Here is a 26,427-nt window from a genome sequence, read left to right as displayed (position 1 = left end):
CAGCCAGTGTATTGTGAGTGTGTGTGTGCGTGTCTGTCTGTCTGTCTGTCCACGAAGGGGATGTAGGAGCCTACAGGCAAATAACGCAGTGTGCTGTTTATTCAAAGAGTGGGAGTGGCTCAGGAAACCGCCAACAGAAGCTTCCCAAGGAAAAGGCGACAGGCGATCCCAACCGTTCAATAGAAGGAAATGAGCCATATGCGCAAGGGCCTGAGGGAGACCACTTCCAGCTCAGGGGCCCTGATGTGGGGCCACCCACAGGAAATATGACATTTAAATTTAACATTTCATGCACTTCAGATATTTAGATGATCAAAAATGACAGTACAATAAAACACTAAGTCAGGGAATGAATAAGATTATCTAGAAAAGGAAGAAAAATTATTCAACTTCCCAGTCGATCCCAGTCTTCCCCATCTGCATGCTACATGAATTGGAAGTTGCTTTGGATTGAAGTGTCAGCTAAATTACATGAAATGTAACTTCAACAATACACAACAAATCTGCAGCCATCTTTTACATTTTGATTACTATATATTACTTCTGCATATCTCCACTGCTGTAAATTTAGTTTGACCCACATTACACTTTGCATTCAGTTTATCTTTGCACATTATGTCCGACCTTTTGTTAAATCTCTGTTAATCAAAAGCTCATTCAAATGTTTGTAGTTCATTTGTCTAGTTTTTATTGATTTACTGTGTATTTATTGCAATTGTTACTATTTTATTGAATGCTGATTGATCAACTGCAACAGTTTTTCTGCCTGGGCCACACTGGATGGGCGGCATGTGTGGCGAACGTGCATTATGAAATGTCGGAATTGCCGGACTGTCCTTCCAGAGAGTTGAGGCCATTTTCTTCATATACCGCATGCAGTTCACAGCAAAACAGAGTGATAATTATCTTTCACCCCAGTTTCAATGTCTATATCAGTTGATTATGTCACAATCATAAATACTTGAAACACTTCCTGTACTTTCTAACCATCAAAGCAAAAGCCCTCTAGCATATCCTGTTGAGTCCATTAATTTGTTTTAACAAAGTTTTTAGGTTTTTGCGAGTCAGGAAGATGCCCAGCTTCATTGTCCTGGCATTTAGTTGAGTGCATAGCCTCTCTTTTATTCAAGGATATACGGTAGTCATACCAGAAACTCCAACTAGGCTGCAGGCACGCTCTCTGAGTGAACAGACGCCCACAAAACAGATCAGTGACACAGCCATCACGCAATGCACACACACCTTGTGTACTGGTGTCTACAATATTCAGTCCTCTCTTTTTTTGTAAACTAACCACAGATTTGTGACTATCCTTCATTTATGATAGACGTGAATTAATCACAACCACTGTCCTGCTACTACTGAAGATGAAAAACTGATCATAGACATTCAACTGTCACTGACATTATGGATACATAAAAGTAAAACTTTCACATCTAAAACTCTCACCAAATGCCTGAAGGACTTTTTTAGTGCCGTTTCCCTGCAGAGTAGGAAAATGCAGTGTAACCCCTTTCCAGTTGCGATTGCATAGCTTTAAAAGACTAATTCCATCTTCATGTCAAACTTCGTAGTAATAAAGGTGAAAGTTTCAACATTTACTCGAGTATTTATTCAAAGGATTCACATGACATTAAAGCACATCGTAAATTTTCCGAACTTACAAAAGAGCTGTATGATCTGATCTGACAGCAACATCTCTCAATTCAAACACAGGACCTTCAAAAATAAGCTTCCTGCATAACATTTCCCCCTACTACCACCCAACTCACGAGAAAAGAATAAGTACAAGCAAACACATACACACAAAAAATTCCACCACTAAATCCTGCAATAAGACTAGCCTTTAAATAAAGCCTCACATTGGCCAGCTGCTTCGGAAACACTCCAAAACATTTGGTACCTCACAACTAAAAACAACACTTTGTACTCAACAGATAATGTTTTCTCTGTACATGAGGGTTTGTGTAGATGCCTCTTCCTCCTTCCTCCCTGTCTGGTAACCCTTACTCTGTGGCAGGGCTTAGGTCATCAGATGAATGGAAGCCCAGTGTAGAGCCCCTGTGTTCGTGCTCGGAGTATGTCCTTGTCATGAAAACTGGATCTGTTGTACGGTGGGAATCTGGAACACAGCAACACAGTTTAGTTGGAGACAGTGTGAATCATTCTCAATCATTCATCAGTAAGGTGAGCTGCCACTGCTTCAGTAGGGATTCTACCTGTTGATATGAGGTGGTATACACCATGACGTTCTGCTGCTGTCCATCGGCTGTGATAATCCCGGCTGGCAGTGGATTTGCTGAGAAAGAAAATGTAAATTAATGAGAATGAATTTGGAACATCAAGGACAAATTGGCCATAGCAAATAGACAAATGCTGAACCAACTAGAATTAATTCTAAAATATTAACTATAAAAACCTGACTAGTTGTACTTACTGAAGCCATCATCTGTGAGATCCTCTCCCAGGCTGTCTCCCACCACCACCCCAGGCATCCCCTTCTCCCCTTTCATTGCCTGGAAAGCACCATATGAGCACAAAGCATTGTTATGTACACGTGAGCACAATAATACATGGAACTAATCCTTATTTCAGGCCTTTCCAGTGACATGAGTTAAGAATTGAAGAAACTTGAGTGTGTTCAATAAAATCAGATTAAGCATCCAATCAGGTGTATCTAAAAACATTCCTGCTTCACAGAGAATGTTCAAATGAATTTGACCACGATAGATTAGGTCTTGATTTTCATCCAAGTGTCTGTAAGCCCAGAAATTCACATTCAACTCGAAACAAGGTTATCAACTCGTGAACTCGGCTCTGGAGGAGGACAACAGAGGCATAAACCAGAACATTGTTTACCTTGTTTGAATAAGTGGTCACCATTTACTTCAATTGTATTGGATTTGGCTGCAATTTTGTTTACATAGTGGTGAGTAGATAATGAGTGAATTAAAATTTTTGCTTGGCAGATCTACAGAGTTCAGTGTATGTCATGCTCCAGCGTTTCATCAAATGGTGTGGTCTATGCATCATTTCTTATATGCATTCACACTGCAGTTAAAGAAAATCTGTAATGTGGCCCCACATCATCACACCATTCACTTGTTTGAGAACAGTCCAGGATGGAATATAAGACTAGAAGACAACAGACAAAATGTCAGTGTTGGTAACTGAATAGAAAATGCCTAAATCTTACTTTGCCATTTTCTCCAAGCAAGTTCAACAGATCTGGTCAACATGAAAATGTTCACTTTTAATGTAAAACAGATTGGTCTTTTATTTTTCTGGTGTGACAGCAATACGTTTCAATTGCTTTCACATCCTGATGGCAAGGTAAAAAAAACTGGTCACTGGGATATTTGACCACTGAAATATAATCACTTCACCTTTGAGTTCAAGTGACATCTGATCGAAAGTTGAAGACATTCCCTCAAGCAGTCTTGAGATAATACATTAAAGAGGACCTTTGACCACAGAGATCTAATCAGTTAATCGCCAAGTCCAAGTGTACATGTTTACTAAATTTTAAAGAATTGCCTTGAAATGCTCGTGAGATATTACATTCACAAGGCAAAATGTGTTTGAGAGGCCACAAATTCTAATCAGGTCATCCATGAGTCAAAGTGATTTGTGCCAGATGGAATAAAATTCCCTGACGGAAGTCCTGATATATCACATTCACAAGATTGTGAGGTCACTGTGACATTGACCTTTGACCTCTAGTCATAGTGATCGTTTGTACCACATTTGAAGAAGTTTCTTAAAATACCTCTCTAATCGCTACTTTGAAGAGTTCACGCATAGCAAATGATCACTACCTAGTGAGGGAGCGGCCATCCCAGTGTAGTGAGCTTGGTCAGCCTTCCCCTGCCTAAGCAAGCCCGCTGCCATTAAACTCATCATTCCTCTGGGCAGTGTGAACTGTGAACGTGATTTCTCCACCACAATTTATAGTAATATAAATCGACCCTTTATTTTAGAATTTACCTAAAAAAATATCCTCTTCACTTTTTGTAGGTTAAAGCAGACCTGATGAAAGGTAAGTACTTGGAGGCGACAATTTCCATACCATGATGAAACTTTTTTCCAAAACCAAGTAAAAAGGTGTAGCAATGACTTGTGCAGTGTTCATGATCATCAAAAAAATGCTTTCTATCTCACCTCTCTGAACTTTTGCAGGTAGAGCTTCAGCGGCTCCACATACATGTCAAAGCCAAGCGTAGACATGGCAAAAAGGATGTCCTCTCCATTGATGGTCTTTCTCTTCTCCTGGTGGCAGCGCTCGCTCGCCTCCGATGTGATGAAGCTGATGAACTCACTAACACACTCCTGCACACACTCTTTGGCATCTTTTGCTATCTGTGGACGGACACACACACACACACATAACAAAATAGTGTTGTAACAATACCAACATTTTTGTTTTGATACAGATACAAATTCATGAATTTCGATTACATTACGATTTTTAGATACTTTAAAAAATGATGGTGATACATTTGTCATAGCAGAGTGTTTAATTATTTTGTGAGGCTACCAGTAGTATGCAAGATAATCCTGGGTTTAAGCTTAATCACCATAAAATTCCAGACTTACAATGTCATTTATGTTAATTATTTCCCTGCTAAAAATTTTAACAATTGTTTTGTTTGTTTTCATGAATGCACGGCAGGTTTTTGACAATGGATAAGTAGCCTTCATCTTATAGCATTAGGATACTTATAATCTCGATTATTGTTTAAATCAAGATCATAACACGTTACCTTTAAATAACTAACGTTAATTTTGGGGGTTTTATTGCCTTCAATGTCACTCAGTAGAGTAGAAAGCATCTTTGCATAAGATGAACAGGGGTGAAAAACATGTCTTTTAACAGTTAAACATATGGACAATTAATCTTTACTGTAAACGTATTGCCATGTTTTCATTTGCATAGTGGTTGTACATTCCGCTGTTAAATGGTTTGTATATATATATGTATGTAATAATAGGTTTATGGCTAATGGCTTCACTACACTTGAAAATATGGATTTGTGACATGCACTCTATGCATTAAAGGGATAGTTAGGGATGAGGAGTCTAAGGCAGCAGTGTTGCAGCAAAATATAATACAATTGAAGGAACTAGTGATCTCTTCTTCAGATGTAATAAAGCAATAGAAAAAACACAACATGCCCTCATATTGTTCCTGTCGTGTCATCCAAGTGTCATTCGTTCATTTTCTCGTGGCCGCGCATCGGCGGGTCACGTGAAAAAGGATCCAAAGACTCGTATCCGGCAGAAGAAAGAAACATTGATCCAAAGACACGGTCGGGAGGTGAAGGATTCGTTCATCTGCCGGGTACGAGTCTTTGGGTCATTTGCCACGCTAGAGAAAACAGAAATGATTCGTTCATTTTGACTGGGTCTTCAAATAGGGATCTTTGGATCATTTTTCACGTGACCTGCATAGGCTCAGAAGAGGAAACAGAAAGGATTTGTTTACCTTTACCACACTGTTTACCACTTTCGCATGACTAGGTAAGACGTGAATGATATTCGTTCACAAGTAATAATTACAGGTTTAGTTATTTTAACTTTTTTGTACTTTACTAACAGTTCGGTGCAGCGTAATTGTTTGTTATTTTAACTTTTTTGTACTTTATTTACAGTTCAGTGCAGCGTAATTGTTTGCCGTGATAATTAAATGCTAGTGTTATAATAAATGACCATTTCAAATCATCCAAACTGTCATGATACATTATCTTAATGCAGGAATTTCATGCAGGAATCCCCCCCCCCCCCCGGTTGAAATGAACGAATGACTCGAAAAAAGATTCGTTCATTTTACTGAACGAGATTCAAAAAATCGAGTCTGTAAAAAGATCCGAACTTCCCATCCCTACATCCTGAGGATTTGACAGTGGTGGAGACACACCATATCTTATAGTAGGGAAGGAATCGACAGGGACCTCCCGATAAGATACAATCCTGATACTTAGCTGGCGATACAATATGTATTGCGACTCTGTGGGTATTGCGATTCTGTAAGTATTGCGATTCGATATAACGATTTCTTTTGGAAATTTTCTTTTTTTTAAATACTGGACCATGTTAAACAGTTGAATCATACCTTAAAATATAACAGTCAAATTCACTTAGAGCTTTACAAGTTTTATTTTAAATATTAACATTAACTTAATGACTGCCGGGCAGCCAATAGAGAAAGAAAATAAAAATGTGCCCAATTATTGTATAGCCCCTGTCGACTGCACACAAACTGACAGATTAAGAAATGTATGCCACTTAGGCTACTTTAAACAATAAATAAAAGGTAAATTAAAAAGAATGAATAAAACTTAATATATAAACTTTGAAATAAACAAAAAGTAGGCTATGCTTCACAGTTGTTTGCATGTAGGCTATGAAAAGCTCGTGCTTGGGTATGTTTAGATCCTTGTGCAAAAACAAGAGCTGGTCAACATGCTCAGGGGTGAGGTTGCTCCCCCCCCCCCGCCCCCCCCCCCGTATAAAACCAATAAATAGATGTTTAAAAATGTATATATATATATATATATATATCGATTTGGGAGGCAGCGTGGCTATTTAAAAATCGTCATTCACAAGAATCGCGATTTGTAACTGTATCGATTCCCCCCCCATCCCTATCTTATAGTACGTGATATTAAACTATCCGCTGTTATAATAGAGGATGATACTGGACAAATTCCTGCAGAGCAACTCTGAGGCAGCAAAAGACAGAATAAAACACATCTACATTTAACCAGACTGCATCTTGTTTGCTTTTTTACCTTTTCTTGAATCTTAATCTAACCCGGGCCGTCGGTAAGTGCAGTCATGTCTTCTAAAGCAAGTAAGGTGGTAGGTCGATCAGCAATTAAAATGCTCACAACTAATTTAATTTTCCTCCAACTTTTAAGCCGTGTATTTATGTTACAGAATGGTTGGTTACACTAAAAATGCAAATCCTGTCTAAAATCTGAGAAAAAGTTGTAGCCAATCAGCTGTGTGAGTTTCTCCAGGAAAATAATATATATGAAGACTTTCAGTCTGGGTTTATAGCACAGGGACAGCCTTGGCAAAAGTCACTAATGACCTTCTATTAGCTTCAGACCAGATATTTGGGTCTGTCCTTGTTCTGTTAGATCATTGCATTGATTGTTAGATCATTGCAGCGTCAATTGTGTTGAATGCTGCAGTTGACCATCACATTTTATTACAGAGACTAGAACAGTTAATTAGCATTATAGGAACCGCCCTAAACTGGTTTAAATGTTATTTTTCTAATGTTTCCAATTGGTGCAAATTAATGATGAGTCATCTGTGCACACCACAGTTAACCATGGTGCTCGGGGCAATTTTATTCTCATTATATATGCTTCCACTAGGAAACATTATCAGGATACACTCTATAAATTTCCACTGCTATGCCGATGACACCCAGTTATACTTGTCAATAAAACCTGAACAAAGTATTCAATTAACTAAACTTCAAGCATGTCTCAAGGACATAAAAACCTGGTTGACCCGCAATTTTCTCAAACAAATTTCTAGGACCGCCTTTTTCCACTTGCGTATTATCTAAAAAATCAGACATGTCCTTTTGCAAAAAGATACAGAAAAACTAGTCCACATCTTTGTTACATCCAGACTGGATTATAGTAATTCATTATTATCAGGCTCCAGCAGTAAGTCGTTAAAAACTATGCAGCTTGGAGAGACATTATGCTGAAATGTGCGCGGGACACTTTACTGACGTTGCACAGCAGTGGAATGTGTCAAATAAAGTCACCACACGTAGCACAGATAGTGCACGAAATATGATCTCTGCTGCGAGACAACTGCCTTTTGATCATGTCCCCTGCTTCGCGCACAGTCTCCAGCGTATGACCATCTGCATAACAGTGCGTTTGACAATATCCTGGCCAAGTGTGGAAAGGTTGTGGGGCACTTTAAACACAGTCCAGCAAGTTCAGCAGAATTAGAGCAACAACAAGTTGAACATGAACAGAAGAAGGAGTCGCCTATGCAAGACGTTCAAACCAGATGGAATTCTACTCTGGACATGAAAAAAAGCATCCGCAGAAACGTACAGCCACTGAGGGAGGTCCTCACCACAAACACCAAGATTGTCATGCCAACAACAGCTGAAATGGACAAACTGCAGAGGTTGGAAACGCTACTGGAGCCTTGCAGGTATGTCTCATATTTCTCACTATCCTGTCTTAGTGCATGTAAGAGAAATAGTGTAAATGTGTAAATGGAGCATGAATATGTAGAGGATAATGTTGTGTATACTGTAAGTGAATGCAATTTATTTTTTACTGAAGTGGAGTTGATTTTCTGTTGCAGGTATTTGACTGAACTTTTGGGAGGAGAAAAGTATGTCTCATGCTCTGTGGCTCTGCCTGCTTTTTGCCATCTGTCCCGGGTGATGGAGAGCTCAGATGATGACCCTGTCTACGTGACCAAGTTCAAGTCTACATTCAGAAACGACATGGAGACACGCAAGGGAAATGCCAACATTGCATATCTGAAGATTGCTTCTGCATTGGACACTAGATTCAAGGACCTCAAGTCTATACCCAGAGCTGAGAGGAGTGAGGTGTGGGCCTCAGTCACCAACTTAGTCAAGGAACAGAGGGTTATTGCAGAGAAACCTAGGGAAGAGAAAAACTCAGAGCCACCAAAGAAAAAGTTAACCCTATTGGCTGTTTCATCTGAGTCTCATTCTGAACAGGAAGAAGACTCAATTGAGAACAGTGTGCGTCGATACAGAGCAGAGCCTGCCATTAGTTCAGATTCCTGTCCATTAGAGTGGTGGTTCAAACATGCAGGCTCACACAGCAGGCTGGCCCCCTATGCACAGAAGAACTTGGCCACACCGGCAACCTCCGGGACGGTTGTTGCCGGTGCGAAAGGTTGTTTTCTCTTGCTGGTCATATTGTCCAGAAGAAGAGAGCTTCTTTATCATCTGAAAATATAAATAATCTGGTGTGCCTTAGCAACTGGCTTAGTGCAGAGGAGTAAAAAACATAAAGTTTTGGGAATCTACAAACTGCACTGAAAGTGTTTTCTGGTTTGCCAGCAGTGAACTTTTTGGTGCTTCACCACACTCTAACATTAATGCCCTGGCAGTGTTAGTTTTGTGTTTGTTTTGTTAACATTGTTTAAGTTGAGATTTACACAAAGTATTTATTTTATTTAACTGCTGCTATATAAAAATGCTGATGTTAAGTGTTTGTTTGCACAACAAATGTTATGGCACTTTAGTTCATATGGCAGTACATTTAAAATAACAGTGTCAAGTTCTAGGATTTGACAAACTGCACTGAAAATGTTTTCTGGTGTCTCACTCTAACAGGGACATTTGGTACTAGACTGGTTATGCTGCTCCCTGAAGAAAGTAAAATGTTTCTGCTGTTACCTCAGAAATTGCCTGTTTTAATGATATGATTGTGGCTCAGGATTTTTTGGCCAGTTTTTTTCTTTTTCATAACGAACAGGACAGATACTATATACTGTATATATTGTCTTACTGTATATATTGTTGTTTTGTACAGTGCACCAACCACACCATGGCAATTTCCAATATATGCAAATATACGTGGCAATAAAAATAATTCTGATTCTGATTCTGATAATGCCCTGGCAGTGGCAATGAGCTTTAATTTTGTATTTGCTTTGATAACATTGTTTAAGTTGAGATTTACACTGAATATTTTATGTATTAAAATGCTGATCTTAAAAGTGTTTGCACAACAAATGTTATCGCACTTTTGTTCATATGGCAGAACATTTAAAATAAAAGTGCGCTATAAACTACTTTTGAATTCATTATTGGATTTTGCATATACAAATGCGATTAATCGCAATATATCAGGGAAATCATGCGATTAATCGCGATTAAAACTTTTAATCGTTGCCGAAGCTTAATATTTAGATGTCTGTGCCAGTGTCACTACTTCATGACTCCATCCTGCGCTTATTACAGGAATGAATGTAATGTGAACAGAAGTTAAGTGGACAAAGGTTGAAGATGATAGCAGGATAGCAGCGGATAACATTGCAAGAACTGTCTGGTGAAAGTAAAATACACCGTCAACACCACAAAGCCATCTGAATCGCCACCATCCTGAGCAAACGCTAACATTGTAAGTCCAGCCTGTCAACATGAGGCTTTGAGTTATAATTAGATTAGGACAGTGGAAATAAACTACTCAAAAATGAAACATATTATTCCCACTCCTTCCTTTCTCTCCCTCACAAACCTTTCCAGTCTGAGGAACAGCATTCTTCATGATACGAGCCACATTGGCAATAGGTAGATAAATGTCCTGTTCCCTGTAGTTCTCTTTAATTCCGCCATCGTCATGGTCATTCAGATTCTCCTCTCCTTCATCTACAGAAAACAAAACACACAGAGTCAGCAAGTCTTCACTTCCTACAGTGATGGTTGTTTTTATACCAGCTCCTCACCATCTTGAGACTGGAGAACATAGTGACTGGATGCCATGTACTCTCCAGTCATTCCCAGCTGGGAAGCATCGGTGGTCGTGCCGTCTCCGTCCATCTGTAATGCAAACACACATCACACACACACATTGACTTCTGTACACAGGAGAAACTCAGATCACAGATATAGCGATTGACCGCTTATATAGATTTGGGACAGAATCATTCCTATGCAAATGCTGTTTAAATTATTCGGTTAAGTGATCAAGTAGTCCACTTACAGTTTTTTTCTTTTGGGTCTTTTCATGCCTGGACCATAAAAGTTATTCTTTTAACCGTATTAACTGGCTCTGTAAGTAATTTACTGCTCCTCTCTGTGTCTCTATCATTCGCACTGCACACTGCCAACTGAATCGAGCCAAATCAAGAATGGCCTGCCATCTCCTCCTGCTGACCATACATTGAGAAAGTTTACAAATTCTGTTTTTACCCAGTCTGAGTTAGCACGTGTCTGATGACACTGTGTGTGTGTGAGAGTACGTGTGTGTGTCAGCAAAAGAGATGAGAATAATGAATGAATCAAGGCAAGCAGCTATGAAGATTTTACTCATTTAAGAACAGTATAGTTTATTATGTGGTGATCAGCGTTGACATCATGGTGGTCATTTGAAACAACAGTGTGTGTATGGGGGGGTTCTCTGCTCCCACATACTCACAACAGCAACAAATTTTCCCATGGATTAAGGAGAGGGGTGGTGCAGTAGGCAGAGGCAGGATGTCAGCTATTAATTCCATCTTGGAGATCCCATGATTTTGTTTACTGCACATCAACACTTGCATCTGCTGTTATTCCAGCAAAATCGCTTTGAAATTTTTACCTATGTCTTCTTCATGTGTGACACCGCTTTTTCACCCTGATATATTTCTTTTCCTTTTTACGTCTGTCACGAGTTAGAAGCATCATCAAATCCCCCACTTGCTCATGGTGTATCCAGCAGGGGATCCCCTGTTGTGTTCTCACATTGATTTCTGCTTACTTTATACTAGGTTACTACACCAGGCAGAGAATATTCACAGAAACTCAGAAGGATCTAACAAGGACATTTGCGTTCACACATACACCGCATCCGAAGAAACTGAAGAGGATCTCCGGAGTGAAGTGCTAGTCTAGATGTATCTTAATTGGACACTGATATATATGCAAATTAGTAAATTATATTTTTTAAGTACTTGTTTTAGGCAGATTATTATGGAACTTTCTACCCCAATTTTTTTTTACTGAAGGAAATTACTGAATTATGTTTTCGGTGTATTGTCTTTTATTTTATTTGAAGAGGGATTTCAATTAAATAGGCTTCAAATTATATAAATGTAATATGAGTCTCAAGTTTGTTTTGCACAGATACAGCTAGTAGAAAACACCTTCAGGAGATACTTCTTACTCTTACACATTGAGTAAACTTCAGAGCCTTTACATTTATACTTTTATTTGAGCAAAAACTGTGATTCGGTACTTCTACTTTTACTTGACTGTTTTTAAAGACAAGTATATGTACTTATACTTGAGTAAAAAAAATATAAATTTTGCCACCTCTGAATGCAACCTCATCATGCACAAGTCACTTGAAATGTTAATATTCTTCTAAATCTGTATCGTTTACAGTGTTTGATTAAGCCAGATTCTTTCTGCGAGCCCCATCATGTCATTACAGTCATATGGAACTATCTTCAATGTTAAGAATAACAAAGAGTTATGTCATACTGTTTATAAAAATGTACAGTTACTACAGCCATAGAAAACTTACATCCTCATACGAAATCTCAAACAAATTATTTTCAATTAAATGGAGCGACTTTCAATTACAATAGTCCACAATCCTTTTGTTTTGTCTGTAGCTGTTAACGTGAGGGACGACCCCCTAACAGGACATTAACGTTCTGTTTCCATTTGAGATAAGCTTGTTGTGCAGCCTCATTCTGAGGACTGGCATTTTAGACACTCTCTTCACATTGTCGACAGTTTGGAGGGTTGTTATGAATTGCGTAAATGGGCTCCGACACGACAACTACCTAGTTGAATTACATGTTGTACAGCTATAACCTGGGCAATAACTATTTTCGTTAGCCACACGCTAAACACATTGATCTCTGCTTAGCTATCGTGTGCTAACCAGACTAGCTTATGTCAGGCGCGGGTAAGCGACATGTTCAGCTAACTAGCCACTTTACTGGTCTCCAATGAACTAAGTTAATGAGTTGAGTGAGGAGAGACTATTGATGGGATGTTACCTTCTACAGTTACCAGTTCAGGTACAGACTGTCCGCTGAACAAATTCGCACACCGGAGCTGGTGCCAGCACAGACCGCGTTGGCCTGTTCATTGTCGTCGGGAGCAGAGCAAGACGTGGCCCAGGCCGGAATTATTAAGACTTATTTTTAAAGTTTCAACCACTAGACACTTCCTGATAAGCAAGACTCGTTGACTCAGACAACAAATACAAAATCAGACAGAGACGGACATTTCCATTCGAGCTAACAAGAAATCGGTTAACAATCATTGGCCGGAGCCAGGCACAAACCTGCAATGAAGCCCTGGTTGGTTACCTCCCTGAGACGGCTGTTTGGTTGGACAGAAAATGGCTGCGGAAGGACCAGTCCCAGCGCGGAGCCGCGGCTGCACTACCATCTGTAGTCGAGAGGAGGCCGCGCTGCTTTCATGAACTTCTGACAAACTCCGAACGCAGAGGTGTAAAAAATATCCGGCGGTCGAAGAATATCAAATTAAGTATACGATCTCAATTGTGTTTCCAATTGTATATTTTGCATTTTGTTTATTGCAACAGTTAATATCAGGTTTAGCTGCGCTCTGAAACGACAGAACAAGGATAAAGTACACACATAACATGCATTGATTATTAAAAACGATGATCATTTAGAGCCTTTACACAGCAACTTGTCGCGTGGTATTATCCCCATTTCAGGCATACTACAACGCAGATTCTGCGTAAAACCTTTAGCATACATCGAAGATCAGAAGATCGCTGTGTTGATCCTCACATTTCCGACGGCATGTGAAGGCATCTCTTACCATTTCCCTCCTGTTCGAAGCGCAACTCGTCTGCCTGTGTGTGTGCGTGTGTGCGTGTGTGTGTTCGCGTTCGTTCCTTTATGCGTGCGTGGACGCGCGTGTTCATGTGTATGCTGTTAGGAATTTCAAACTTTTAACTATAGGTTGTGTCTGAAAGAACTCTTAACAATAAAGATAGAAGTAGTTTTAGCTATATATTAGGCAATCATACAAATGATTTTAATAATAACCTTTCCTTCCTAGGGTTTAATCTACAAATTAAGAATTAATGTTTCACTAGTTCTCATTTCTATTAAAGTGTTATTCCATCAGATTCATTAAACTGTGACTTTGTTGATTTCATTCTGTATTTTGTTATGGTTAAGTTGGTGCAGCCGAGATGGCTGGACCAAGACACTTTCTACTCAAGGCTGAATTACGAGACAACATCAGACTGTCAGGGTAGATAGGGTTGCCCTAGCAACCAGCAGAGTAGCGTAGGAACATGACTGAACTATATCTACTCTGGTTTCAGTGGCGGCTCCTGCCAAATTTCTCAGGGGGGGCAATTGTTGCGATGATGGTTAAGGTTACTGTTAAATGGGTAAATACAGAAACCTGTGTTGCTGTGTATGGGGTGCCGTTTGTCAAGCAGCTCACGCTGAAAATAACAGCAACATTTTGTCACATTTAGCTTCAAACCATGTTTAAAAAACTGGTGTGAATTTTTGAGAGTCACTTTTTTGCACATTTACAACAATGTTTGTCAACTTGGAGATATTTTAAATATTTAAATCCAAATGTTAAATGTAACACTTAAATGTTAAATCTAAATGCTAAATCTAAATCTAAATGTTAAATCTAAATCTAAATGTTACATTTAAATTTAAATCTAAATGTTAAATCTGAATCTGAATCTAAATGTTAAATCTAAATGTTAAATCTAAATATAAATGTTAAATCTAAATGTTTAATCTAAATGTTAAATTTAAATCTAAATATAAATATAAATGTTAAATCTAAATGTTTCGGGTGAAACTAAATATTTAGCTAATATGCAAATTAAAATGCCGGTTACAGGAAGTAGTAACAAAATAAAAGCTCGAGGAAGTCAGAGTGTGTTTATTGCGGAGCCCCCCAGGGGACACGGGGGAAAATGAGGACAGCAAAATGACTTTTGCGAGATCCCGAGAAAGTTTAGGACAATGTACATCCGGGTATCTCATAATAATGACATATTAAGTCATTATTATGAGATACGGGTTGTGGGCGGGGCGCCACAGAGCAGGGAATTCGAGGCTTAGCGGCTGCGGGGACAGCCGCCCTACTCGCGGAAGTGGGCGACTGTGCATCGATACAGAGACATAACAGGATCGATCCATGTTTTCTGCTCCGTTCATTGTCTTAGCGATGTGCTGCCGCTGAATCATTATAACCAGCGCTGCTCCAGCATCAGAACAGACGCTCATTAAAAGTCCGGTTGTCCTGTGTGTGTCTGTGTCTGCTTCCGCCTCACTTCCCTCTGTCCCGCGCTCGCTTTACACTTTAACAATAAACACCAGCGCTGATCACAAGTTATTAGGACACGTACAGGACTGATGTTTACTTTGTGTTTGTTTGAGCTCATGAAACACATGTTTAAACACCGTGTACACGTAGTCCCCCGCTCCACACAACACGAGCAGAACGTGACGCGCAGTCAGGACTGACAGCGTTAAAGTGACGGAGCGATCCGAAGTCATGATCGGTCATCATCGGATAATAACTAAAAAATACATGTGATTATCAGTTTTAGTGAAGAGGAACAGAGACAAGCATACACCCCCCCAACACACACACACACAAACGCACACAGCCCACACACACACACACAGTCTCCCATGACAGACCCTGCAGTCAGTATCTCATTATTATGAGATAGTATGAGATCATAACATCAGTCCTGTAGGTGTCCTAATAACTTGTGATCAGCGCTGGTGTTTATTGTTAAAGTGTAAAGTGAGCGGGGGACAGAGGGACGTGAGGCGGAAGCAGACACAGACACACACAGGACTTCGCTTAGACTTCCTCGAGCTTTTATTTTGTTACTACTTCCTGTAACCGGCATTTGAATTTGCATATTAGCTAAATATTTAGTTTCACCCGAAACATTTAGATTTAACATTTAGATTTAGATTTAACATTTAGATTTAAATTTAACATTTAGATTTAAATTTAACATTTAGATTTAAATCTAACATTTAGATTAAACATTTAGATTTAAATTTAGATTTAACATTTAGATTTAGATTCAGATTTAACATTTAGATTTAAATTTAACAATTAGATTTAAATTTAACATTTAGATTTAACATTTAGATTTAAATTTAACATTTAGATTTAAATTTAACATATAGATTTAAATTTAACATTTAGATTTAGCATTTAGATTTAACATTTAACATTTAAGTGTAACATTTAACATTTGGATTTAAATATTTAAAATATCTCAAATCTGCAAAAAAGTGACTCAAAAATTCACACCAGTTTTTTAAACATGGTTTGAAGCTAAATGTGACAAAATGTTGCTGTTATTTTCAGCGTGAGCTGCTTGACAAACGGCACCCCATAGCTGTGGTCACTTTAAAACTCCTGCTGTTGTTGATGTTGTACTGAGCACAAAATGTTGACAAGTAATTTTTCATGATGTTTAAAGGCAGTCTCATAAACTATGGAGCAAATCAAACAAACACTTCAGGTAAACTTCATGTACTGACCAGGGGTCTCATTTGTAACAGTTGCTTACGCACAAAACGGGGCCTGAAATGTGCATACGCCACTCCTCACGCAAACGTTTATAAACTTTAGAAAAACAATGAATAAAACTTGACGTCAAAATGTGCGCATTTCCACGCAAACTCTGACCCATGCATACAAGAGACGTAGACGGGAAAGTGGCGATGCAGACCCTCTCCCAGGACAGACAGAAGTGCAACAGATGTCAAGTGAAGAGGAAAACATCATCAGGATAAAGGTTTTAGCAGCATTGATGAGGGTAAACATTTTGAAGGATAACTGAAGGTCAGATACTATATGTCAAGCAGTCCTGCTGCAATCATAGTCTCTGGTCAGCAGCCAGCAAGATCATGATCCACCATCAAGATCGGATGCCATTATAGTCCATAGTCATTGTCCACTGCTGCCAATTAGGATCCATCATCAGCTGCCACCTAGGTCATGGTCCACCACCATTATCTGATGCCAACGCGATAAAGGATCCGCCATTATTATTACCATCAGCCCGCACGATATAGAATCCGCCATACTGGATCCACCATTACGATCTCTGATACGCAATCCACAAATCCTAATCCGTGATGATGTGGCCACAGCTGCGGCCCTGGATCTGTGGGCGATAAGGCAAAGGGACTCCGGGGAAGGGTTCAAGTCAGTAACATGTATTGATGAGATATGAATTACTTTGATGTGATAAGGATGGAGAAGAGGAAGGAGAAGCTGGAAAGAGAAGCTCCGTGTGTCATGTGTCATAAATTCCCTTGGCACCTTAGCGTCATCAGGTGTTTTTGCCTTGATACAATGACACTGAGGCTCAAGGTAAATCTGACTGGCTACTGGTTTGTATGGCAGTACTAGAAAAGCCATGTGGCTCAGTAGATCAGACATCAATACCTCTATGCCTTTTTAAACTAAACGCTTCCCATTTTAGAACATAGGACAAGTCACGTTCTGATGCACTAATTAATGCATACCGCCAGTTGATGTTATCGACCTTCTAGACCAGGGGTTTTCAACCGGGGGCCCTGGTTGTCCGCGACGGCATTGCAGGAGGTCCGTAAAATTTGCTTTGATATTTCCACACATATCCAGATTATTCTTGAATATTGTGAAAAATATCTAAAATAAGACAAATATGTCTTAAATAGTATAAAGGTGATAAGGGGAACCTTGAAACCGGCTTGGGGCTAGAAACTGCCAGTAGTTTCCCCCTGTGTATGCGTGTTAAAGGTAGATGTAGAAGAGCGGTTGAGCTAGGTAGAAAAACTCTCAGGAGGTCTTGGAGATGTAGTTTGTATGATGGCAATTTTTATTTTCCCAAAAAGAAAGCCCAAAAGGGCAGAATTAATAATGAAATTATTAAATAAAACAAAAGAGTGTAAAACAATTACTTTGGCCTCCAAAGAGCTCAGTGTTGAGCTCAGTGATGTGTTTGGTGTCGTGGTCAAGACTGTTAACTTCATTAAACGTAATATATTGAATACACGCCTGTTTTCATCAGAGAGTGGTAACCTAGAGATGTTGTCTTCAGTTGAAGAATACTCTGACAGCACTGACATCGACAACACTATATGTGAGCGTTTGAGGAAACTTGTGCGTCAATTCCAAAAGTACTTCACTGATTCTGATGAGTGGTGCCGTGACAGCAAGTGGATCCTGCTCCCATTCAGTGACGATGCAGCAGTAAGGTCAAGTCTGATGGCTGTGGAAGAGGATGAGCTGATTGAGATGTCCACAGACTCTGTCAGGAGGAATATGTATGACACACAGCTCTTGTTAAGTCCTGGATAAGTTGCCAAACAGAATTTCCACAGCTTTCTGCAAAAGCAATGAGGTGTCTTTTGCCCTTTCCAACAACCTACCTGTGTGAGAGCGTTTTTTCTACACTGGCGTACTTGAAGAATAAGTACAGGGCAAAGCTTGAACCAGAGAATGATATGAGACTGTCGCTGTCTACCATTTCGCCACGAATAGACATGCTGTGTGGACTTCACCATGCCCAGATATCACATTGATAGGTATTTCCCTCTCGACACACACACACAGAAGTACTACTCACCCACCACCCTCCCCCCCAACACTAGCAGTAGGTAGGATTTGCTGCTGGTGATCATGAGGTTAAACTTAATTAGGCCTCAATTGTGTGTGTGATATTGTATGATTATCATTTGTGACATATTCTGAAATACTTTGTCATCTTCCCTCTTCAGTTGTAGCCCCAGTTTATATTGATTGTTATTGATCACCGTTACTTTAACGTTCTCTCAACATGTCAGCTTCATGTCTGTACATTTAAGTCATGAACGTTATATATTGATGTAAATATGGTTCTGAGATGCAGTACAACTACAAACTGCATTTTAATTTTGTTTTCAATTCTTAATCACTGAAAATCCACCGTTTTTGTTGTTTTTTACACCGATTTGTCTAGATTTGTTTGAGGTTTTTAAGTAGATATATCTAGATTTGTTTGAGGTTTTTAAAAAAAAACAACATGGAAATCCAAATGTTAAAACTTCCTTCTATCCACATGTACGCACGCACACACACACGTAGGCACGCGCGTGCGTATCAGTGGGCCGCGGATTACTTTCTAGTCAGAATGGTGGTCCCTGGGACAAAACCAGTTGAAGACCCCTGTTCTAGACCTATAGCAGCATAGCTAAGAGCAGGTGTAGGACAAGCCTGGACCAGCTCTAACTATAAGTTTTATCAAAAAGGAAGGTTTTAAGCCTACTCTTAAAAGTACAGATGGTGTCTGCTTCCCAAACTGAAAGTGAGAGATTATTCCACAGGAGAGGAGCTTGATGGCTGAAAGCTCTGGCTCCTACTCTACTTTTAGAGACTTTAGTGACGACAAGAAAGCCTGAATTCTGGGAGCGGAGTGCTCTAGTGGGTTGATAAGGTAGTAACAGCTCTTTAAGGTAAAATGGCGCCATATTATTAGAGCCTTGAAGGTGAGGAGGAGAATTTTAATTTCTATTCTAGATTTAACCGGAAGCCAGTGTAGCGATGCTAATACTTGAAGAAGTGGAAGATGGCGGTCCTAGAAATTTGTTTTAAGTGAGAATTAAATGACAAATCAGGATCGAAGATCACTCTGTTAAGATCACGGTGCTCTAAGACTTTTTACTTTGTGCCTCCTGCATGTGTGTTGTTATTTCATGTGTTTCCCCTGTTTATTTATGTTGTCATGTGCTTGTTGTGTTTACGTTGTCAGACCATGTGTTTTCTGTTATTGTCCGGAGACTCCGCCCTCTGCTGCTTCCCGCTCTTTGTCCCTCTCACCTGTTCCCTATCATCACCCTGAGTGTTTGCCTCATTTGTTCACCTGTGTCTTGCCTTTGTTCCTCCTCTTATATAAGCTCAGTCTTTCTGTTGTTCCCTGTCGGATTGTCTTGTTTGTTCCCTGTGAGAAGCCATGCCAGTTTTTGAGGTCTGTTTACTTGATATGTTATTTGGATTTCTGATTTTTGAAACCTCTTTGTTTTTCCATTTTTTGGAATTCTGTTTTGCCTTTTTGGATCCTTGTTTTTGCCATTTTTTGAAAGAATAAAATAGAATTTTTTGCATTTGGTCTGCGATTGAGTCCTTATCTTGAGAAAGCCTAACAGTACAATCCGACCAGAATGGACTCAGCAGACCAAGTGAGGGCCGCCATTGAACAGCATGACACAGTCCTGGGTCAACACAAGACTCAGCTGGAAGCCGCCCTCAAGAGCGTCGGAGACCTGACGGCCCAGATGCAGGCCTTGCAGCTCAGCTGATCCTCCGTGGCTAATCCGCCCTATCCCCAGCCTCCAGCACCAGCCCATGAACCTAAGCTGCCTCCTCCTCAGAAATACGCTGGTGAGCCCGGCACATGCCGCTCTTTTCTCTCCCAGTGCTCTGTCGTTTTTGAACTGCAACCAACCTCCTTCCCTTCTGAGCGCTCAAAGGTGGCGTACGTCATCATCCAGCTGTCCGGACGGGCAAGAGAGTGGGGGACCGCTCTCTGGAAGGCCCAGTCGCCCTCATGCAACACCTTCAAGGACTTTGCTGACGAGATGAGAAGGGTTTTTGATCGGTCCAAACACGGGCATGAGGCTGCTCGTGAACTATTACATATGCGCCAGGGGCAAGGGTCCGTTTCGGATTATGCCATCGACTTCCAGACCCTCGCAGCATCCTCTGGCTGGAACGCTGATGCGCTTTTTGATACGTTCTTGAACGGGCTGTCGGAGGAAATCAAGGACGAGCTGATTGCCCATGATCTACCCCACACCTGCGATGCCCTGGTCAACCTTGCCATCAGAATCGACACGAGGATGCAACAGCGCCAACGCATGAGGGCTTCCGGGGGGTCCCGCAGATTCTCCATGGTCACCCCGGTCACCCAACCAGCACTCTTTTCGGCTTCTGATGATCCTGGACCAGAACCCATGCAGGTGGATCGCACCCGTCTGACCCTGGCTGAGTGGCAGAGAAGATTCGCCTCCCGTTCATGCCTGTACTGTGGCCAGCCAGGGCACTTCATCTCTGCCTGCCCGGTAAAAACCAACGCTCACCAGTAGGAGGGGTACTGGTGAGCGTGACATCCCTTCTACCCTCCTCAGAACAACGCACTTCTTTTTCTGCCATCCTGAAGTGGGGGGCCCAACAACAGGAGGTGGTGGCTTTGATTGACTCCGGAGCGGAGGAGAACTTCCTCGACTCCTGCTTCGTGGCTCAGTGGGGATTACCGACCATTCAACTTAAGACTCCAATGGTGGCCAATGCGCTGAATGGCCAAAGGCTGGCCAACATCACACACGTCAGCGCTCCGGTGAGTCTCTTCCTCTCCGGAAACCATCATGAAGTAATGAGCTTTTATGTTATCGACTCCCCTAATTCCCCTCTGGTGCTTGGCCACCCCTGGCTCGCCAAGCATAATCCCCATATCGACTGGAGAGGCATGAGAATTGTGTCTCATTCAAGCCCAGACCCAGTTGCCCCCAGCTTCTGGATCGCCAGAGGAGTTTCCAGACCTGTCAGCTGTTCCCCGTGAGTACATGGATCTTAAGACTGTTTTTAGTAAATCCAGAGCCTCTTCGTTACCCCCCCATCGGCCCTATGATTGTTGCATTGACCTCTTACCTGGCACTTCCCCCCCAGAGGTCGCCTCTTTTCGCTGTCATGGCCTGAGACAGAGGCTATGACTGTATACATCAGAGATGCTCTCGCAGCAGGCATAATACGCCCATCCTCCTCCCCCGCAGGAGCTGGTTTCTTTTTTGTTGGCAAGAAAGACGGCTCTTTGCGCCCGTGCATCGACTATCGGGGTCTCAACGACATTACAATCAAGAATCGTTACCCTCTACCTCTAATGTCCTCAGCCTTTGAGCTACTTCATAACGCAACAGTGTTCACTAAGCTTGATCTCCGGAATGCCTACCATCTCGTTCGTATCCGTGAGGGAGATGAGTGGAAGACAGCCTTCAATACCGCCTCTGGCCACTACGAGTACCTTGTCCTTCCATTCGGTCTTACGAACGCCCCTGCGGTGTTTCAGAGTTTAGTGAACGATGTCCTGAGAGACATGCTGAATAGATTTGTGTTTGTCTATTTAGATGACATTTTAATTTTTTCAAATTCTCTGTCCGAGCATGTGTCCCATGTACATTCTGTCCTTCAACGCCTGCTGGAGAACCGGCTCTTTGTGAAGGCTGAGAAGTGCGAGTTCCATCAACAAAGAGTCACCTTCCTAGGATACGTGATCTCCCCCGGAACCATCCAAATGGATAGGCAAAAGGTCGAAGCAGTCCTGGAGTGGCCCCCTCCTTCGACCCGCAAGGAGCTTCAAAGCTTCCTCGGATTTGCTAACTTTTATCGACGCTTCATCCGGAATTACGGTTCACTGGCGGCTCCCCTCACAGCCCTGACGTCCACAGCTGTTAAATTCCTCTGGTCCTACGCTGCGGAGGAAGCATTTCAAGCCATAAAACAACGCTTCACCTCAGCCCCCATCCTGATCCAACCTGACCCCAGTAGACAGTTCATCGTGGAGGTTGATGCCTCCGACATTGGCGTCGGAGCTCTGCTCTCCCAACGCTCAGCCAGAGATAACAAGGTCCACCCCTGTGCCTTCTATTCACACCGTCTCACGCCTACTGAGCAGAATTATGACGTCGGCAATAGGGAATTGCTGGCAGTGAAGCTAGCTCTGGAGGAGTGGAGACATTGGCTGGAGGGCGCTTCTGTGCCATTCCTGGTCTGGACTGACCATAAGAACTTGCAGTACATCCGCACTGCCAAGAGGCTCAATCCCCGTCAAGCACGCTGGGCCATGTTCTTCTCCCGATTTAATTTTACCCTGTCTTACCGTCCTGGTCACAAGAATGTAAAGGCCAACGCACTGTCTCGACGATTCAGTCCCCGTGAGAGACCCCAGGAACCTGATACCATCCTCCCCCCTCATTGTGTTCTAGGAGCAGCTCAGTTTGATATAGAGACTATTGTTACTGCTGCTCAACCTAATGAGGTAAAACCCAGTCAGTGTCCTACTAACCGTCTTTTTGTGCCCAGTTCTGTCCATCCACAAGTCTTACGGTGGGGTCATTCAACCCAGCTGTCCGGTCACCCGGGAACCAAACGAACGCAAGCCTTCATTGGCCGACGATTCTGGTGGCTGTCCATGAGGGAGGAGGTCCACAAGTTCGTCCAGACTTGTCCAGTCTGCCCTCGGAATAAAACATCTACCCGACCGCCAGCCGGCCTACTGCAACCCCTACAGGTTCCTAGGAGACCATGGTCTCACATATCGCTTGATTTTGTTACTGGTCTACCCCTATCCGATGGCAACACCACGATCCTCACGGTGGTGGATCGGTTTTCTAAGTCTGTCCATTTCATTCCCCTCCCCAAGCTTCCCTCTGCCATAGACACTGCTAAACTGATGTTTCAGCATGTTTTTAAATTACATGGTTTACCTGTAGAGGTTGTTTCTGACAGGGGCCCTCAGTTTACGTCCAGTTTCTGGAAGGCCTTTTGTGGTCTTATTGGTGCATCTGTCTGTTTATCATCTGGTTTTCACCCGCAGTCCAACGGCCAAACAGAGAGGGCGAACCAGCAGTTGGAGACAGTGCTGCGATGCCTGGCATCCCAGAACCCCACCTCCTGGAGCCAACAACTGCCCTGGGCCGAGTATGCCATAAATTCCCATATTACATCCTCCACGGGCCGGTCCCCCTTCGAGTGCTCCCTGGGCTATCAACCACCTCTGTTCCCAGACCAGGAGAGGGAGGTGGGCGTTCCTTCTGCTGAGGCATACATCCGTCGCTGCCGCCGGACATGGAAACGCACACGCTCGGCACTCCTGCTCTCCTCTGCCAGGATGAAGGTCCAAGCAGACAAACACCGCTCTCAACCCCCCCCTTATCGCCAGGGACAGCAGGTGTGGCTCTCCACCCAAGACCTCCCCCTCAAGACTGAGTCCCGTAAGCTCTCTCCCCGCTTCATCAGACCCTTTCCCATCGCCGGAGTCATCAGTCCCACTGCTGTTCGTCTCAACCTCCCTGGACCCCTTCGCCGCATCCACCCCACCTTCCACGTTTCCCGAATCAAGCCATATATTTGTAGCCCCTTGCACCCTGCCCCCAAACCCCCCCACCCCCACGTCTCATCGATGGTTCAGAGGCGCACACGGTGCGTCGATTGCTGGATGTTCGCCGCCGTGGCCGGGGACTCCAGTACCTCGTGGACTGGGAGGGCTATGGCATCGAGGAGAGATCCTTGGTCCCATCTCGCTTCATCCTTTGCCCAAACCTCCGCAAGGACTTTCACCGCCAGCACCCCATTCCGCCCAAGAAAACGCCTGGAGGTTTGGGTTTGGGGGGAGGTACTGTTAAGATCACGGTGCTCTAAGACTTTTTACTTTGTGCCTCCTGCATGTGTGTTGTTATTTCATGTGTTTCCCCTGTTTATTTATGTTGTCATGTGCTTGTTGTGTTTACGTTGTCAGACCATGTGTTTTCTGTTATTGTCCGGAGACTCCGCCCTCTGCTGCTTCCCGCTCTTTGTCCCTCTCACCTGTTCCCTATCATCACCCTGAGTGTTTGCCTCATTTGTTCACCTGTGTCTTGCCTTTGTTCCTCCGCTTATATAAGCTCAGTCTTTCTGTTGTTCCCTGTCGGATTGTCTTGTTTGTTCCCTGTGAGAAGCCATGCCAGTTTTTGAGGTCTGTTTACTTGATATGTTATTTGGATTTCTGATTTTTGAAACCTCTTTGTTTTTCCATTTTTTGGAATTCTGTTTTGCCTTTTTGGATCCTTGTTTTTGCCATTTTTTGAAAGAATAAAATAGAATTTTTTGCATTTGGTCTGCGATTGAGTCCTTATCTTGAGAAAGCCTAACACACTCCCAATCTCCTGACTGTTTCATTGGAAGCAAGGGCAATGTCGTCTAGCGCAGCTATATCATTAGATAATGTATCTCTAAGCTGTTTAGGGCCAAGTATTATAACCTCTGTTTTATCTGAGTTTAATTAGAGAAAATTGCAGGTCATCCAGGTTTTTATGTCCTTGAGACATGCTTGAAGTTTAGTTAATTGATTACTTTGTTCAGGTTTTATTGACAAGTATAACTGGGTGTCATCCGCATAGCAGTGGAAATTTACAGAGTGTGTCCTGATAACGTTTCCTAGTGGAAGCATATATAATGTGAATAAAATTGGGCCGAGCACCATGGTTAACTGTGGTGCACACAGATGACTCATCATTAATTTGCACCAATTGGAAACATCAGAAAAATAACATTTAAACCAGTTTAGGGCGGTTCCTATAATGCTAATTAACTGTTCTAGTCTCTGTAATAAAATGTGATGGTCAATTGTGTTGAATGCTGCACTGCAGCATTCAACACAATTGACGCTGCAATGATCTAACAATGAATGCAATGATCTAACAGAACAAGGACAGACCCAAATATCTGGTCTGAAGCTAATAGAAGGTCATTAGTGACTTTTGCCAAGGCTGTCTCTGTGCTATGATTAGCTCTAAACCCAGACTGAAAGTCTTCATATATATTATTTCCTGGAGAAACTCACACAGCTGATTGGCTACAACTTTTTCTCAGATTTAAGACAGGAAGGGGAGATTAGATATTGGTCTGTACTGTAATTGGCTAAAACCTCTGGGTCTAAGGGTTTGATTACTGCTATTATAAGGGACTTTGGTTCCATATCCTGATGATAATGCCATATTGATTGTGTTCAGTAACGAACTATCAATTAGGGGCAGAATTTCTTAAAGTAATTTTGTAGGAATGGGATCTAAGATAAATCTCAGGTTGGTTTAGAACCTGAGATTATTTTTGGTAAACTGAACACGGGTGATCAAAGAAGCTGTCTAAATAATGGGTAGGATTCTCAGCTGTTTCTGAGATTTCTGTTCTTGGTAGGGTATTAGTGCCAATTGAGGGCAGGAGATGGATGATTTTATTTCTAATAGTTAGAATTGAATCATTAAAGAAGATCATAAAGATATTGCTATTGTAGGAGCCATATTAACCTTTGTTATCTTTCTTTATTAGCCATGCATGTGTGTGTGTGTGTGAGAGTGACACTGTGTCTGTAGGTGTTTTTACCCCATCTACAGGACACCTGAAATGAACCTGAGAGGCGGAGGGTGGAGCCAAGAGGAAAGGCTTAAAGAGCCAGCCACGAGAGCATCTGGGCGTGGCTGAGGAAGGCAACACTTTTTTGACCATGTTTGGTGACGTTCGATGTGCTCTACGAGATACTCTTTAGTTTAATGTATTTAGTTTGTTTTAAGCAAATTGTAAACCATCTTTTTTCTACAATAAATGGTCAAAGGGACCAACCGGACAAACCTCTACTCCTCATTTTTTATAGATGCGTCAGGATCAAACCCAACTCAGCCACCAGTAGCAATTAAATAGAAATTGCTGCTACAGCTATTTAGGGATCGAGGAATACTGGACTCGGTGGAGGTGTGTCTCAGTCAGCCTGGCTACTGTGCTGAAGAGAAATCTGGGGTTGTTTTTATTCTCTTCTATTAGTTTTGAATAATAGGCAGCTCTTTCTTCGTAGAGAACCTTTTTATATTCTTTAACACTACTCTTCCAAAATAAAAGCAGGATGGTAATAAGACCTT

At 41.9% G+C, this 26,427-nt stretch overlaps 1 protein-coding gene across 2 annotated transcripts; it reads right to left on the bottom strand.

Moving 5' to 3' along the window:
* Nucleotides 1-1,589: 1,589 nt before the first annotated feature.
* Nucleotides 1,590-13,104, bottom strand: nfyba (nuclear transcription factor Y, beta a). Of its 2 annotated transcripts, none has more exons than XM_061070194.1 (7): nt 13,035-13,104; nt 10,480-10,573; nt 10,272-10,402; nt 4,162-4,359; nt 2,438-2,516; nt 2,220-2,299; nt 1,590-2,122 (listed from the first exon to the last, which is right to left on the bottom strand). In XM_061070194.1, exons 2-7 carry the CDS (start codon nt 10,571-10,573, stop codon nt 2,090-2,092), a joined length of 615 nt encoding a protein of 204 aa, XP_060926177.1. In that variant the 5' UTR covers nt 13,035-13,104; the 3' UTR covers nt 1,590-2,089. The 2 variants fall into 2 exon arrangements, with proteins under 2 accessions (XP_060926177.1, XP_060926186.1); XM_061070203.1 differs by lacking the exon at nt 13,035-13,104 and adding an exon at nt 12,745-13,022.
* Nucleotides 13,105-26,427: the final 13,323 nt, after the last annotated feature.

The sequence above is a fragment of the Limanda limanda genome, chromosome 1 (assembly GCF_963576545.1).
Source record: "Limanda limanda chromosome 1, fLimLim1.1, whole genome shotgun sequence".
NCBI lineage: Eukaryota > Metazoa > Chordata > Actinopteri > Pleuronectiformes > Pleuronectidae > Limanda > Limanda limanda.
The sequence above is the reverse complement of the archived record's forward strand: the minus strand, read 5'-3'. Positions and strand labels throughout refer to the sequence as shown.